This window comes from Anomaloglossus baeobatrachus, chromosome 3 (genome assembly GCF_048569485.1).
Source record: "Anomaloglossus baeobatrachus isolate aAnoBae1 chromosome 3, aAnoBae1.hap1, whole genome shotgun sequence".
Lineage (NCBI taxonomy): Eukaryota > Metazoa > Chordata > Amphibia > Anura > Aromobatidae > Anomaloglossus > Anomaloglossus baeobatrachus.
This window is the reverse complement of record NC_134355.1, coordinates 344,663,640-344,681,479: the sequence shown is the minus strand read 5'-3', so window position 1 is coordinate 344,681,479 and position 17,840 is coordinate 344,663,640. Positions and strand designations below refer to the sequence as shown.

General features: G+C 43.4%; 1 protein-coding gene across 1 annotated transcript in view; it reads right to left on the bottom strand.

Annotated features, from left to right (window-relative positions):
* Positions 1-17,840, bottom strand: part of MCHR2 (melanin concentrating hormone receptor 2) — a 618,664-nt gene that overhangs the window by 51,255 nt on the left and 549,569 nt on the right. Inside the window, exon 6 of the mRNA XM_075340097.1 lies at positions 5,041-5,160. Coding sequence (XP_075196212.1) covers positions 5,041-5,160 — 120 coding nt within the window. The remainder of the gene's footprint in view (positions 1-5,040; positions 5,161-17,840) is intronic.

The window sequence follows — 17,840 nt, the reverse complement described above, 5'->3', positions numbered from 1 at the left end:
TCTGTCAAAGAGCTCCGAAATTAAAGGTAACGGGTATTTGTTCTTTATTGTGATTGCGTTGAGACCCCTGTAATCTATGCAAGGACGCAAATCACCCTCTTTCTTCCGAACAAAGAAAAACCCAGCTCCCGCGGGAGAGACAGACTTACGAATGAACCCCTTCTCTAAACTCTCTCTTATATAGGTCGACATGGCCTCCGACTCAGGTATCGACAGGGGGTAAACCCTGCCTTTAGGTGGAACCGAACCTGGGATAAGGTCTATGGCACAATCATACGGCCTATGGGGTGGAAGAACCTCAGCACCCTGTTTGGAGAACACGTCAGCGAAATCCAGATAGGGTGTAGGTATGGGAGAGAGATCAGTAGATGCAACCGCAATGACCTTAGGTGGTAAGGGAAGACATCGGGACTGACATTTCGAACCCCAACTAATAATGCTGTCAGACTCCCAGTCAATGTGAGGAGCATAAGTCCGAAGCCATGGGAGACCCAGAAGGACGTCGTCTATACCCTCAGGCAAAACAAGAAAAGAAATCTCCTCTATGTGACCCTGAGACAGGGAAAGGCGCAAGGGAACTGTCCTCAATGTAATGGAGTCAGACAACATAGTTCCATTAACAACACGGACAGGAATAGGCGCCTCTAACATGATAGAGGGAATATTGTGTCCCTTTACAAATCCTGAGGACACAAAAGTCCCGTCAGCTCCGGAATCCACAAAAGCCATAATAGGCCATGTATTCTCTGATAACGAGAGCTGACCTGGGATACAACACTTAGAGGGTGCAGAAGACGTCTCTAGTAACCCCCCTCTAATGGTTACTAGACCAGGGAGTTTCCCTGACGACTAGGACACTTGTTGGCATAGTGCCCAGCCTGACGACATACGTAACATATAGGAGGACCAGACTTGCGTAATCTGGAAGACGTATGACCTAACTCCATAGGAGTGGGAGATGTTTCAGATGCTGAGGAAGATGGTAGTGGACCCTCAACAACTGGAATAGCCCGATGCTTAGGGCGTGAGGAAGAGACCTCGAGTCTACGTTCCTTATGGCGTACATCGATCCTCGTTGCTACTGTGATCAAGTCCTCCAGAGAAGCAGGGACCTCACGAGTAGCAAGAGCATCTTTGACATAGCTTGCCAACCCTCTCCAGAAGATAGGAATCAACACCTTCTCTGGCCAATCTAGTTCTGCCACCAGAGTTCTAAAAGCAATGGCATAAGAACTAGTGGATACCGAACCCTGAGATAGATCTAACAGTCTCAGGGCTGCATCATGGGTAACCTGCGGACCCATGAATACCGCCTTAAGAGCATCAAGAAAGTCTTGATGTCTCAGAGTAACCACATCAGAGCGCTCCCATAGGGGAGTCGCCCATTCTAAGGCTTTGTCCTGAAGTAAGGAGATGATAAAGCCTACTCTGGACCTCTCCGTAGAGAAGCGAGAAGAGTTGACCTCTAGGTGTATCTGACACTGACTAATGAAACCACGACATGATCTGGCATCACCAGAATATCTGTTTGGCAGAGCAAGTCGAGGATCATGTGCAGATGTCACCATGGTCTGAGGTTTATCCTCTATACTCTTGAGCCGTGACTCAAGTACTTGTATGTAACGGTGTAACTGCTGATATTCTGCCATAACTGCCAGACCCTTGGCTCAGTCCTAATGTTACGGGGGGCTGTCTGATAATAACCTAAATGAGTATCAGACAGTCAGGGTCCACCGTGCAAAGACTCTGCTGCAGACTATGGCAGAGTGCAATACCTCTGTTAACTCACAGAAGGATATAATAAGAAAGTAAAGCAATTCCTCCCTTACTTGGAGGGTGTGTGGAATGATCTCTGTTAATAATCACAGAGACAAAGGCAATGTGTGCGAAATGGCACCTACCTAGGTCCACTCTTCTAGTGGTGCAAAAGAGACGAACAGCAGCGTAAGCCGCACAAAGCTCCTACCTGCGTTCGCTCCACTAGTGTGCGAGGACACGAACCACTAGATATGGCACCTGCCTAGGTCCGCTCTTCTAGTGGTGCAAAAGAGACGAACAGCAGCGTAAGCCGCACAAAGCTCCTACCTCTGTTCGCTCCCCTAGTGTGCGAGGATACGAACAACTGCCAGACGCAGTATAAGGAACGTTACCCTAGCGGCAACGTCCACCTACGAGTCGAACCACAAGGCCCAGCCAGACCATGTGCCTCAGGCACCTGCCTATGTCCGCTCCCCTAAGAGGTAAGGATACGGACAGCAGCCGAAGCTGTAAGGTATAAGAACGCTACCCTGCCGGTAGCGCTCACCTAGCATAGACAGAGGAATGCCTAGAGGAACGTGCACAGAGCGTCTACTCTTATGCATGAACCAAGAGGACTGAGCGCCATGCGGCATGTGTCAGGGTCTTATATAGACTCTGTGCCTCATCCAAGATGGAGGACACCAGAGCCAATCCGCTGCCAGAACGACAGGAGTGACGTCATGCTGGCCTATCACCGAGCAAGGCATCACAAGCACATGACCAGCGACCAATCGGCATAGAAGGTGTCAGAGACATGTGACCTCGTGTCAGCGATGATGTCACCCGCACATGTGCAATGGCTCCAATATAGGACTTAGTCTCCGGCGCTCGCACATGTGCAGTAGCAAGAAATCTGGACTTAGTCTCCAGCGCTCGCACATGTGCAGTAGCAAGAAATCTGGACTTAGTCTCCAGCGCTCGCACATGTGCAGTAGCAAGAAATCTGGACTTAGTCTCCAGTGCTCGCAGCAACCGTAACACGCATGCTAGGGTTAACTACACTGTTTTTCACTTCACAGCAATTATGTAATTTGGATAAAGCAACCACTCTAATGCAGAATAAATGAATGGCTTCCCACACAAAAGTCATAAGTATTGTATGCAGGAGCATATCTACACAAGGGAAGGCAGAGTATCTGCCCCAGGCTATGCTGGCAGTATGAGGCGGTAGGGCTGCCTGATATGGCAGTCCAAGGAGTCTCCGAGGTGGCTGCATTTTGCCACACTAGGTGTGAGATTTGTTCATTTTCTAAGCCTGCTGTCAAGCTAATCACTGACTCAGAGAAGGAGTAAAATGCAGGCTCCCTGAATTCAGTTGTACTCGCATCTTTCAGGTGCTTGTACAATTGAAGTTCTGATGGCAATTGCAAGTCAAGATGATGTCAGCAACATTACCAGGTCATCTGATGTCACTGTCCTGCGCCACATAGGGGGTGAATGTATCTACAGGAAGCACTCCAATGAAGTTAAGGAAACAGAAGTTATATTATCTTGGCAGAAGGCAGTAAGGGGAAGGGAAAGGTTGTGTAGTTTGTAGGGAAAAAATTATGAGGAAACAGTATGGGGAAGGAAGGGGGAATTGTGAGGGAACAGTATGGGGAGCATGTAGGAAGATGGTGTGAGGAGACAGTATGTAAAAGGGGGAATGTGTGAGGGGACATTATGAAGAAGGGAAATGTGTGAGATAACTGTATAAGGAGGGGGTGCAGAAATGTATGAGGAGACACTATGAGGAAGCTGGGGAGAATGTGTGATTAAAAGTAGGGGAAAGAAATGTACGATGGTTCAGTAAGAGGGGAGCATGAAGGGATAACATTGGAGGATAAAATGTGTGAGGGGCACATTATAAAGACTTAGTTGTCTGTGGGGGGTAATATATAAAGGTAGGAGTGTGAGGGGACAGTGTAATGCAACAGTCATTATAGAGGTGACAGTATGCAAAGGAGGAAGATTGAGAGGAAGGGACACAGTATAGAGGCTGGGCAGTATAACATTAAGTCCAGAAATATTCAGACAGTGGCCACATTTTCATGATTTCAGCTCTGCATGCTATTATTTTTAATTTAAAATAAAACTTTTAGGAATTGCAACCATTTTTCATCAAAACATCCTCATTTAGGGAATCAAAAGTAATTGAACAGAGTAACTTTACCATCTTTACCATAAACTTTGTAGAGAAGTATTTGCAACCAATGACTGCTTTAAGTCTGGAAGCTATGTATGTCAGCAAATGCTTGGATTTCTTGGTAAAGAAATATCTTGATGTTGACAGGTTTTTTTGGTGCAGGGATTTGGTGTATAAATTTCAGCAACAAACCTTCATCTTCTGGTAGAAAATCACAGAAGATCTGCGGCTTTGATGCAGTTTTGGTGCGATTTTCTACCAGGAGATGCAGATTTGGTGATGAAATGTCTGCCCCAGACTTCTGCACCAAATTTACATCTCCAGGCAGAAAGCCACACTGAAATGGCATCAAAACCACGCCAGGAGATGCAGATTTGGTGCTGAAATTTATACACCAAATTCCTGTAGCAAATCTGCATGTTCTGACAAAGAAACACATTTCTGCACCAAGTCAATTTCTGGGTCAAGTTCAGCTGCCGAGGCGGATTTTTTTTCTTAGTCCGTGCTGGTTTGACAACCTAAATATCCATGTGGTCGCTCATCACTACTCATGAGTAAACAACATTCTTTGTCAGCAGTGGGAGTGGCGTCTCCAAAGATGTAAGAGGATTCTTTCTCCATTCACTCAGTGATCTTTATTAATATTTTTTATTGTATATAGGCTCTCCTACTCTCTTTGATTCCTCCAGAATACAACAGGGTAAGAGAAATGACCCCGACCATGAAGTTAGCAATGATCTTGCTGCACTTTTAACCTTGGAAACTGTACTAATAAAGTATGAATGCATTGTCAGTGAAGTTTCTGATTTGATATGGCCCATTTGGGGATGAGATACTTCTATTACCCCCTTATGCTGGCCCTGATTCAATGAAAATGGGGGAAAAAATAAAACCTGGATGGGCTTAATTAGGGGTTTGAAATGTGCAATGCATTGTAGATTTAAAAATAATATTTATTCATTTGTACCAATATAATTTTATATAATTACAAAACGCATATTGTGATTTACGAAATGCCCTATTAACATTGTACAGATTTTTTCTGAATAACACAGAGCCTCACTATTTTTACTAAATAGGAAATTAAATTGTAAATTCATGAACAGTTAACGTACCGTCCTGCTGTCTTGTTTTGATGATACATCTCCCATGTGTAACACAAAATTAATATGTAGCAGGCTACTATTAGTGGTAAAGGAAAGAAGAATGTTGTGATTGTCAAGTACAGCGTATACCTGAAAAACAAAATTGTAAAAGAACACAGAATGGCATTCACTTCTGTTATGCGTTAAAGTAAATCTTCACCTATGAGTTGCTTTAAATTATTAGAATGGAATGTAAAGTCATAAATATATAACTACTAGCCATTAAATGTGCAGAAATAATTAAATTCCAGACAAAATTAGCAGAGTATTATTCCCTGCTGGAACCAAGGTCATGCATTTTTAAATCCAACAAGTCCAATCTCTATTTCTTGCAATGACTGCCAAGATTTGCAGATTCATAAGTATATGATATCGATTGCCAATCAATTGATATTGGACTCATAGGTTCATTTTCTCTCATATGTATAGCCAGCTATCCACGTCAGCTGCAACAGAAACAGAACAAGGCCGAAATTGTAAAATCAAATATCTACATTTTCAGAAATAAGATACATTTTATTTAATGTAGAAATAAAGACCAATCAGCGGCAATATGATTCAGGAACTTAACAATTATAAATACATTTTATAATATATTCATAGAGGGAAATCCAATACTTAGAACATATAGTTTGATCTCCAGGCAGCAATTTATGGAATAGGATTAATTAAACATATTTATATACAGTGCTGTTCTGTATTTATTAATTAAAAGTGACCTTTCACCAGTTTTAGCATGGTAAACTGGCCCCATCATGGAATAGTGGCTACAGAGTTGAATATTTTTTTATTTTTAAATTTCTTATCTCCATTGCAGAAATATTTACTTGTAATGATGAGATTCTAACCAAGGGGACATTAGTAGAGATTCAAAATCTGGGGGTGGCTATTTTTTTCCTGCATGATGTTGACCAATCATAAGCAGGAGGCATCATGAGAGAAGAAGGACAAGACCATAGACGCATATCATTACAAATACCGGCTTCTGCAGCTCTCATCTCACGGCAGTCAGTATAAGGGGATGGTAGTAGAGCAAAGTTGTCTGTTGTTACTAAAGATGAGCGAGCCTCTAGAGGCTCGAGTTCAGTTCGGTTCGTCGAACAGAGGCCGTGTTCGAGTTCGGTTCGGCGAACGACTCGACGAACCTCTCGAGCCCCACTGAAACCAATGGCAGGCAAACACATAAAAACACATTATAAATGTACACATACAGTTAATAAACATTGCCATAACACTTACCTGTACCCGCAACGCGTCCTGCACTCTGTCTGCCGCCACTTTTCCTTCCGATAATCGCTGCGTCCTCCCAGTAACCAGCACTGATGATAGGACCTATCATGACGTCAAAATAGCATGTGACCAGTCACGTGTCTATTATCATATTGGCTACAGACTAGTCACATGGCTAGATGTCATGCTAGGTCCTGTCAGTGCATCTCTCCAGTACGCGGTGATCGTTTGTGCATACCCGTGTATCGGCGAGATGCTCTGGCACATGGGCGGCTTCCCCGTTCTGCTTCCCCATTCCGTTATTCACCGGCTGCCACAATACCGGAGATCATCGTTGGTATAGCAACGTGCCTGTCAGCGGTGATGTCACCGCTTACAGCCAGCAGCCTCAGCTCACTCACGGAGTAAAAAGACTGCATGGGGAGCAGCAGCGTCTTCCTCCCATGCAGCGCTGCTGATGTAGCAAAGCTGCATGGGCTGAAGGAGAAAGAAGAAGAAAACCATGGATCATGGAGGGCTGACAGGGAGTAATAAACATGGAGTCTCTAAGTGTGTCTGTGTATTTATTTCTATTAAAGTATTTTTTCTCTGTGTGGTGACTTTTTTTTTAACCCTTTATTGGAGATTCTTAATGGCCGGGTCAAACTTGCCTGACATTAAGAATCTGTGGCTTAATACTAGATTAATACTAGCTAGTAAAACAAAGCTAGTATTAACTCATTATTACCCAGCAAGCCACCCGTCACCAGGGCAGCTGGAAGAGTTGGATACAGTGCCAGATGATGGCGCTTCTATAAAAGCGCCATTTTTTGGGATGACTGAGGACTGCAGTTCGTAGCAGAGGGGCCCAGAAAGCTCAGGCCAACCTGTGCTGCGGATTCCAATCCCCAGCTGCCTAGTTGTACCTGGCTGGACACAAAAATGGGGTGAAGCCCATGTCGATTTTTTTTTAATTATTTCATGAAATTTATGTAATAATTAAAAAAGGTCTTCCCTATTTTTTGTTCCCAGCCGGGTACAAATAGGCAGCTGGGGGTTGGGGGCAGCCGTAACTGCCTGCTGTACCTGGCTAGCATACAAAAAAATGGCGAAGCGCACGTCATTTTTTGGGTGGGCAAAAATCTCCTGCATACAGTCCTGGATGGAGAATGCTGAGCCTTGTAGTTCTGCAGCTGCTGTTTGCTCTCCTGCATACACTAGTGACTGGAGCATGCTGAGCCTTGTCGTTCTGCAGCTGCTGTCTCCTCTCCTCCATACAGATAGACAACAGCTGCAGAACTACAAGGCTCAACATACTCCATTCAGGACTGTATGCAGGAGGTTTTTTTCCCTCCCCAAAAAACTTACGTGGGCTTCGCCATGTTTTTGTATGCTAGCCAGATACAGCAGGCAGCTACGGGCTGCCCCCAGCTGCCTATTTGTACCCGGCTCGGAACCAAAAATATAGGGAAGCCCTTTTTTTAATTATTTCATGAATTTCATGAAATAAATTAAAAAAAAACAGACGTGGGCTTCGCCCACTTTTTGTGTCCAGCCAGGTACAACTAGGCAGCTGGGGATTGGAATCCGCAGCTCAGGGTGCCCAGACTTTCTGGGCACCCCTACTGCGAATTGATGTCTGCAGCCGCCCCAGAAATGGCACTTTCATAGAAGTGCCATCTTCTGGCGCTGTATCCAACTCTTTCAGCTCCCCTGGTGACGGGTGACTCGCTGGGTAATAATGGGGTTAGGGCTAGCTGTATATTAACAACTGGCCCTAAGCCTGAAATTCATGGTGTCATGCCAATGTTAGACATGGCCACCATGAATTTCTAGTACACATAAAAAAAACACAACACACAGAAAAATATTTTTATTACAAATAAAACACATTATTGAAATAAAGAACCCCCCTCCGCAGTAATCCTGGGTCAAGGGTCCCGCGTCATCCAATCCGGGTCCAATATAATCTGATTGATGTGCTGGAAGGCAAAGCGATCAGATGATGTGTCAGGTTCAAGGACCTGAATCACATGACAGCAGCTGATTGTATAAACGGCTTTTATACAATCATATGATGCATCAGTGCAAAAAAAAACAAAACTACACACTTCTGTGCAGATTCCTGTCTAACAGCATCAACTGATAGGGTAAAAAGCCGGCCTCACTGCTCGACTTATAGTGTCAGCTGATTCCGTCAGGTGACCGCATCAGCTGATCATCGCCAGGTCTGAGACAAAGAGAGAAGAGAGAGAAAAGAGAGAGAAAAAAGAGAGAGAAAAGAGAGAGAGGAGAGATAGAAAAGAGAAAGAGGAGAGAGAAGAGAGAGGGAGAGAGAGAAGAGAGAGAGAGAGGAGAGAGAAGAGGAGAGAAGAGAGAGAGAGGAGAGAGAGAGAGAGGAGAGAGAGAAAAGAGAGCGAGAGGAGAGAGTGAGAGAGAGGGAGAAAGAGAGAGACTGAGAAAAAGAGAGAGAAAAAGAGAGAGAGAGCGAAGAGAGAGAGGGTGGGAGAGAGAGAAGAGAGAGGGAGAAGAGAGAGAGAAGAGAGAGAGGAGAGAGGAGAGAGAGGGAAAAAGAGAGACTGAGAAAGAGAGAGAAAGAAAAAGAGAGAGAGAAAAAAAGAGAGAAAAAGAGAGAGAGAGAAAAAGAGAGAGAGAAAGAGAGAGAGAGAAAGAGAGAGAAAGAGGGAGAGAGAGAAAGAGAGAGAAAGAGGGAGAGAGAGAGGGAGAGAGAGAAAAAGAGAGAGAGCGAGAGGGAGAGAGAGGGAGAGGGAGAAAGAGAGAAGAGAGAGGGGAGAGAGAGGAGAGAGAGAGAGGAGAGAGCAATGCAGCCTCATTTCGTGAACTGCTCCAATTTTAGAGGTGTGTCCCGTGGCTCACAGCTGTTGTCCAGCTCCTCCCTTCAGTGCATAATTAAATTAAATTATAATTATAAATATCTAATAATTATAATTTAAAATTAAAAATATAAAAAAAAATTTAATTCTTTACCGGGACCGGGATTAGAACGCACGACCTAATGCTTCTGAGGCGAGCGCTCTATCCACTCAGTTACTGACTCTATTGATAAAGATAGGCACATTTGGTAATCTTGAAGTCTGCAGTGCTGAAATTTCTGCTGACTGCGCGATTCACTTCATTGCTACGTGGAGCTGATACAGCGCGATGGTGTTCTACGGTGCTGCTGCATCTTCAGAAAGCAGAGCTGACAGTGTCGTGTGGATTACGTCGGACCTGGAGGGGTATTTGGGGATTAATAAAGGGGTGAAACAGGGTGTTTTTTGTCTTTTATTCCAAATAAAGGATTTTTCACTGTGTGTGTTGATTTACTTTCACTTTCAGTTTAATCACGGACGGTATCTCAGGGAGACGCCTGGCACGATTAAACTCATTATTACCCCGATTGCCACCGCACCAGGGCAATTCGGGATGAGCTGGGTAGAGTCCCCCGGGACTGTCGCATCTAATTGGTGCGGCAATTCCGGGCCGGCTGCTGGGTGATATTGTTAGGGTGGTGGGCTCCCCATGACGTGGCGCTCTCCATCCTGACAATACAAGCCTCCAGCCGTGCGGCTTTATCCTGGCTGGTATCAAATATGGGGGGAACAGTATTTTTTTTTTTTTTTTATTACTTATTTATTTATTTTACTGCACAATATAGACCCGCCCGCCAACGGCTGTGATTGGTTGCAGTGTGACAGCTGTCACTCAGCTTGGGGACGTGTCTGACTGCAACCAATCATGGGCGCCGGTGGGCGGGGAAAGCACGGAATAACTAACCCCTTCAGCCCCGGGACACTTTCCGTTTTTGCCTTTTTGTTTTTTGCTCCCCTTCTTCCGAGAGCCGTAACTTTTTTATTTTTCCATCAATCTTGCCATATAAAAGCCCCATCACACACAGAGATAAATCTTTGGCAGATCTGTGGTTGCAGTGAAATCATGGACATATTGTTCCATTTGTACACTGCCACAAACCTGGCACTGATTGTCCATAATTTCACTGCAACCACAGATCTGCCGCAGATTTATCTGTGTGTGTGACAGGGCCTTAAGGGTTTGTTTTTTGCGAGACAAGTTGTACTTTTAAATGAAACCATAAGTTTTACCATAAGGTGTACTGGAAAACAGCAAACAAATTCCAAATGCGGAAAAATTGCAAAAAAAGTGTGATGGCACAATAGTTTTTGGGATGTTTTATTCACGATGTTCAATATATGGTAAAACTGATGTGTGGGTATGATGCCTGAGGTTGGTGTGAGTTTGTAGACACAAAACATGTATAGGTTTACTTGTATCTAAAAGGTTAAAAAAATTCACGAGTTTGTCCAATAAAAGTGGCGCACATTTTGCGCCATTTTCCGAAACACGTAGCGTTCTTATTTTTTGTGATCTATGGCTCAGTGATGGCTTATTTTTTGCGTCTTGAGCTAATGTTTCTAATAGTACGATTTTTGCGCAGATGCTACGTTTTGATCGCCTGTTATTGCATTTTGCGTAAAACTTGCGGCGACCAAAAAACGTAATTTTGGCGTTTGGAATTTTTTTGCCACTACGCCGTTTACCAATCAGATTAATTGATTTTATATGTTGATAGATCGGGCATTTCTGAACACGGCGATACCAAATATGTGTATATTTTTTTTTTTAACCCTTTAATTTTCGATGGGGGGAAAGGGGGTGATTTGAACTTTTTAGGTTGGTTTTTTTTATTTTTTAAAACTTTTTTTTACTTTTTTTTATTTTACTAGTCTCTCTAGGGGGCTATAGCGATGAGCAATCCGATCGCTATTATCTATCTGCTGATCACAGCTATACAGCTGTAAACAGCAGATACAGTCACTTTCTTTTTCCCTCTGCTCTCGGCCGAGGGAAAACAAAAGTGAAACTTCGTAGCTGCAGGCGTCATCACGTAACCCTGTGCTACGATGGCAACCACTAATAGTCACGTGATCACGTGAACCTAACTCAAACTGTCGAGCTTTTAACAAAAAGCTCGAGTTCGAGTTCGATCTCGAGCAGCCCCCAAAATCACTCAAACATGAAGTTGGCGAACCTCGAACATCGCTCAACTCTAGTTGTTACAAACACCTCTAGCTGCTTTCTTCTAACAGTGCTTTCTTTCAACCCTGCTCTAGTCACCCACAACCCTTACTGACAGAAAAGAGATAAGAGCTGAAAGAGGTGTTTGTAATTACATAATGCAGCCACTGGTATGGTATATCAATGTGTAAGACCTGAAATACAGCAATAATACCTAAAATATAACTTTTAATAATTCCTCTAAAAATAGGGAAGGATCACCTTGCCTATGCATAAAAAATCAATGCAGGGAATAAATCAACTGCTGGAATTCTTCCGACTTCAAGGAGAAACCAGCAAGCCCTGTGAAGTAGCAAGCACACCTTAAATGCAATTGGTGTTTAAGCAATATAACTAATCAACCGGATGTATAGTTTACATAACACAGCTGCTTATTCACACTCTGTTGATATCACTAGCAGCAGCGTCATCCATCAGATTATTAACCACCAGTTAAAAAATAGCAAGAAGTGCTGAATAGACCCCAGCCACCAGTGCAATTAAAGATTATTTCACAACCGGTTAATACTGAAAAACAATAACCAGGGATGCAATCTCCATAGGTTAACCTGATACTCTCTATCAGGGAACAATCTCACCCAAATCCTGGTGTCTTGTTTCCCAGAGGGTCAGTGTGTCATCATATATAGCGTAATCCAAAAGACCTTCATCAAGCCGGCCTAGGACCCCTTATGAATAGACCCACTTCTCCTCTCCCAGACTCTCCTCCTCCCGACGCGTTTCCTGTGTATCATTCATCAGGGGAGCATTAAGGAGTAGACCTAAACTGGGTTAATCTATAATGAAATAAGAGGGTTTTAGTTGCGGCCCTCAAAACATAATCCTCCCTCCATATACAAGGAGACATAAAAGAATAAGCAGAGCGACTCACCAGGCGGTCACAGCGCTGGTCCTGTAAGCTGTGCACCGCCATTCAAAAGCAGTATCTTTTTTAAAATGATCACTCTGCCGCCCGGCGTCTGACATCACTTCCGTGGATTTGGGTGAGATTGTTCCCTGATAGAGAGTATCAGGTTAACCTATGGAGATTGCATCCCTGGTTATTGTTTTTCAGTATTAACCGGTTGTGAAATAATCTTTAATTGCACTGGTGGCTGGGGTCTATTCAGGACTTCTTGCTATTTTTTAACTGGTGGTTAATAATCTGATGGATGACACTGCTGCTAGTGATATCAACAGAGTGTGAATAAGCAGCTGTGTTATGTAAACTATACATCCGGTTGATTAGTTATATTGCTTAAACACCAATTGCATTTAAGGTGTGCTTGCTACTTCACAGGGCTTGCTGATTTCTCCTTGAAGTCGGAAGAATTCCAGCAGTTGATTTATTCCCTGCATTGATTTTTTATGCATAGGCAAGGTGATCCTTCCCTATTTTTAGAGGAATTATTAAAAGTTATATTTTATGTATTATTGCTGTATTTCAGGTCTTACACATTGATATACCATACCAGTGGCTGCATTATATATTGTCTACGTGACATGGCCGGTTTTCTGACAGCTGGCATTGACACAAATGGTTGGATTTCGGAAGCAAAAGAGGTCTTTTCTGAAAGGAACTTTGTCCAGAAAAAATATACCCCTACACTCAATGGAGCCTTTAATGATTTAACCAGAATTTATAAAGAACGCACCACCTCTTTGTAGGAGGTGCAATCACTGGAAAATTATTTAAAGGCTAAAATTGTTCCTAGGTATCTTAGGATTTCCCTAACACCTGGCTTTAGGTACAAAAGTCCTGAATTAGCCTTGAAGTGGGAGAAGGAAGTGACAGAGTACTCACTAAGGCTGATGACATATCTATTAGAGGAAGAACAGAAAAATTTAGCGTCTCTAGAAATAGCCTTGAGAGAACAAATAGATATAACAAAAAAATTCTCAGGGGATGGTGAATTTGTAACTAAGGAAGTAACACTTCAAAACACCATCGAAAAATTTCAATATCACCTTAAGGAAAAAAAACATAGGTTTTATGTGAGAGACTTGCAAGAATTTAGAGATAATAAAGCTTATAATTTCTTCTCGAGTAGACCGGTCAGGCAAAGCGAGCCAGAGAGCATCTCCACAGATACGGAAGCGTCAGATGTGGATGGTAGGGCAATAGCTTCTCGTGGTAGGGGTAAGAATAAGGGGAAAGGTCGTGGTGGATATCGTTTTTTAGAGCCAACAAATTATCCACTCAGGAACAAACAGCGACAGAACAACAACCCTCCTGCACCACTGGGACAGCCCAGATAATTAATTTGTCAGGACATGCGCTAACTGATGCTGAAAGGGCAGTCTTGAATAAAGGTCTTGGGTTTGTTCCAACATCAGACTTTGATAAATTTGAGGGGGTCAAGGATCTAAACTTGTTTATCCGCAAATTGAAGTGGAAAAAACACTTTATAAGAGAGAAAAAAAAGCAGACTGCTGAATTGGGTATTTCAGAGGACATTTTGGAAGATGTCAGGCTGCTCTACAGTATTGGAGAAAGTGATCCTAATCTAAGTGGTTTGGGCCCCTTTACAGAGCTAAAACAAAAAAGTGAAAAAATGCCACCACCAACAAGTGATGTGGGATCTATTGATATCTTTTGTAATTTAGTCACCCGTGATATTGAGGAGTTGAGGTTGGGACGCTCTCGGGATTTTAATCTCTCCAAAGTGGAAATGGGGGGCTTACTATCCCTGGAACGGTCACCTGATTTAGTTATAAAAAAATCTGATAAAGGCGGCAATGTTGTTCTGCTGAATATAGATAATTATAGAGACATGTGTCTGGACATCTTGAATGATAAGGGGGGGATACGGTAAACTTACCAATAACCCTATGATAACTTTCTTAGATGAGTTGAGAAGGATCCTGTTGAAAGCAAGAGACAAGGGCTTGATAAATAAAAATGAGTTCGATTTTCTACTCCCTAAATTTCCGGTAACTTCAACCTTTTACTGCCTCCCTAAGATACATAAGGGGTTGAACCCATTGAAAGGAAGACCGATAGTGTCGGGGGTGGGCAGTCTTACTCAGAATTTGGGAATTTATGTGGATGAACTCTTTAAGCCTTTTGTCTCCTCCCTCAACTCATACTTGAAGGATACGACTGACCTCTTGAAAAAGCTTGAAGGTATTACACTTGATGACGATGTCATCTTGGTTAGTATTGACGTAGAATCATTATATTCCTCAATCAAACATGAGGTGGGTCTGAGAGCTGTAGCACACTTTCTAAAGGGTCGCGGAAGACAGTTTAAGGAACACAATGCCTTTTTAATGGAAATTTTGGAATTTTGCCTGACACAGAACTTCTTTACCTTCGGCGGTCAACTCTACCACCAGCTCAGGGGGACTGCAATGGGCAGTCCCTGCGCACCATCATATGCTAACTTAACCCTGGGCTGGTGGGAGGAGACTATTGTTTTTGGAGGCGATTCCAACTTACCCACAGCCAAAATCCTGCTATGGTGCCGGTTTATCGACGATATTTTTGTCTTGTGGAAAGGCACAAAAAATGAACTGTCTTGCTTTGTGAATGAATTGAATAGTAATAACCTGGGCTTGTTTTTCACATTTGAAGCTAGTGAGTCTAAGTTGCCCTTTCTGGATGTCCTTATTGAAAAGGCTAGTGATGGGTGTATTGCCACCAGTACCCACCGTAAAGAGACGGCGACAAATTCGTTGCTACGGTGGGAGAGCAGTCATCCGTTGTCTCAAAAGAGGGGCATCCCCAAGGGGCAATTTTCCAGGATAAAAAGAAACTGTTCTAACAAAGAGAAATGTGTGCTGCAGTTTAACGACCTTGAGGATCGATTTCGCGATAGGGGGTATCCAGTCGCTGTCATAAAAAAGGCACGTGAAGAGGTCAATAAGATCAGCAGGCCAACTCTGTTATATCCACCACCTAAACAGGATGACGCTACCGATTTAGTTCGGTTTATCACAACATTCAACAATGGATCAAGGGCTATGAGAGAGGTATTGGAGAGACACTGGTCCATCTTGAAGATGGACCTTGACATTGGTAATTTGGTGCCAGAAAGACCACAGATCACTTTTAGACGAGCCAGATCACTACAGGACAGACTGACTCATAGCCATTTTTTGGATAATAGGAACATTAGATGAAATTGGCTTAGAACTAGTCTGAAAGGTTGCTATCGTTGTGGTGGATGTGTGGCATGTAGTGTGGTCAAAACGGGCAAGAAATTCTGGAGTACCAATATAGGGAAGGAATATGATATTCGTTGCTTTGTAAACTGCCGCACTAAGGGAGTCATATACAAGGCCACATGCTCTTGCGGATTGGAGTACATAGGGAAGACTAGGAGAGAATTCAGAAGAAGGGTGGGAGAACATCTGAGAGACATAAGAGTTGGAAATGATACCCCCTTGGCAAAACACCTGAATATTTATCGTGAAGGTGACATCAATCAAATTACTTTTCAAGGGATTGATGTTGTTCCTCCATTGAGGCGAGGGGGAGATTGGGATAAAAAAATCCTCCAGAAAGAATGTAGATGGATTTTTCGACTAAAAACGGTCCATCCCCATGGTCTCAACGAATGTATTTCCTATGCACCCTTTTTGTGAGATTAGTCCCATAGTGATAGATAGGAGGGACAGTCACCGGACGAGCGGGGGCGCCGTTCACCGTCCTAACAGGTTGCCGACCTCCGCAGCTAGGCAGGGCTGGAATTATTAGACTGGCATAGCTGGTGATGGAGTTGTTAGTTCTCTTCACTGTCTTTCCATCTTTCATATTCATGTTCTTTGCATCTAATGCCTCATCCATACCTAGGCATCCAGTGTCAATCTCTAAATGCCTCTCTCTGAACCACTAAGGTGATCCATTGCTGATGTATAGAATTAGTTGGTCTAACATCTGCCACTACCTGTTGTTTTTCTTCTATCTGGAGATTCCTTTTTTTATCTCTGCACTGTTATCCATACCAATTTTTTGATTTGCATAATTTTGAAAACAGGACTATCTCATCTGGTACACTAGGCGGTCATGCCCGCTATTAATATCGTTGGTTTTACCAATAATCTCTTGGGGTGATGTGCGGTTATTACCCATCACTCCTGTCTTCATATGGTTGGGTTAGTCCGATTACGGACTTAGCGCATGCGCATTGGTGCGGTGCATACCGCGCTATCCCTACCTAGAAAAAACGGGGGCGGACCGCTGGGCGTCTCGCACGCCCATCCTCGCGTCACTATGCTGACGCGGAGAGCGCGCCGTAAGGTTCTGATGACCACTTCCTGTGGGACGCAATAGCGTTCCACAGATGCGTTCCACCGGGCGGAAGTGGTGGGCGCGGCGACGGAAGTGATGTCAGACGCCGGGCGGCAGAGTGATCATTTTAAAAAAGATACTGCTTTTGAATGGTGGTGCACAGCTTACAGGACCAGCGCTGTGACCGCCTGGTGAGTCGCTCTGCTTATTCTTTTATGTCTCCTTGTATATGGAGGGAGGATTATGTTTTGAGGGCCGCAACTAAAACCCTCTTATTTCATTATTATAGATTAACCCAGTTTAGGTCTACTCCTTAATGCTCCCCTGATGAATGATACACAGGAAACGCGTTGGGAGGAGGAGAGTCTGGGAGAGGAGAAGTGGGTCTATTCATAAGGGGTCCTAGGCCGGCTTGATGAAGGTCTTTTGGATTACGCTGAATATGATGACACACTGACCCTCTGGGAAACAAGACACCAGGATTTGGGTGAGATTGTTCCCTGATAGAGAGTATCAGGTTAACCTATTGAGATTGCATCCCTGGTTATTGTTTTTCAGTATTAACCGGTTGTTAAATAATCTTTAATTGCACTGGTGGCTGGGGTCTATTCAGGACTTCTTGCTATTTTTTAACTGGTGGTTAATAATCTGATGGATGACGCTGCTGCTAGTGATATCAACAGAGTGTGAATAAGCAGCTGTGTTATGTAAACTATACGTCCGGTTGATTAGTTATATTGCTTAAACACCAATTGCATTTAAGGTGTGCTTGCTACTTCACAGGGCTTGCTGGTTTCTCCTTGAAGTCGGAAGAATTCCAGCAGTTGATTTATTCCCTGCATTAATTTTTTATGCATAGGCAAGGTGATCCTTCCCTATTTTTAGAGGAATTATTAAAAGTTATATTTTAGGTATTATTGCTGTATTTCAGGTGTTTGTAATTACACACACTCTCTGCTGTACTCCATTCCCCTACTGGTAATCACAGTAAATGCCAACAGTCAGATTTGTTAGGAGAGCAGAGCTGTCTGTTGGGAATACATTTGGACCTGGTAGGGAAGTTTGCTTGCTGAATAGAAACCAGACAGCTGGGGATGATTAGCAAACAGTCTCTTCTGACTGGGCCTATATAACTGAGTAGTGTTCTCTTGTTCTTGGCCGGTGCTCAATGTTGTCTCCTGAGTGCTAAGGACATTCTGAAGTCAGCTCTTCCTTCTGTGTCTACCAGAACTCCTTTCAGATAAGTTTG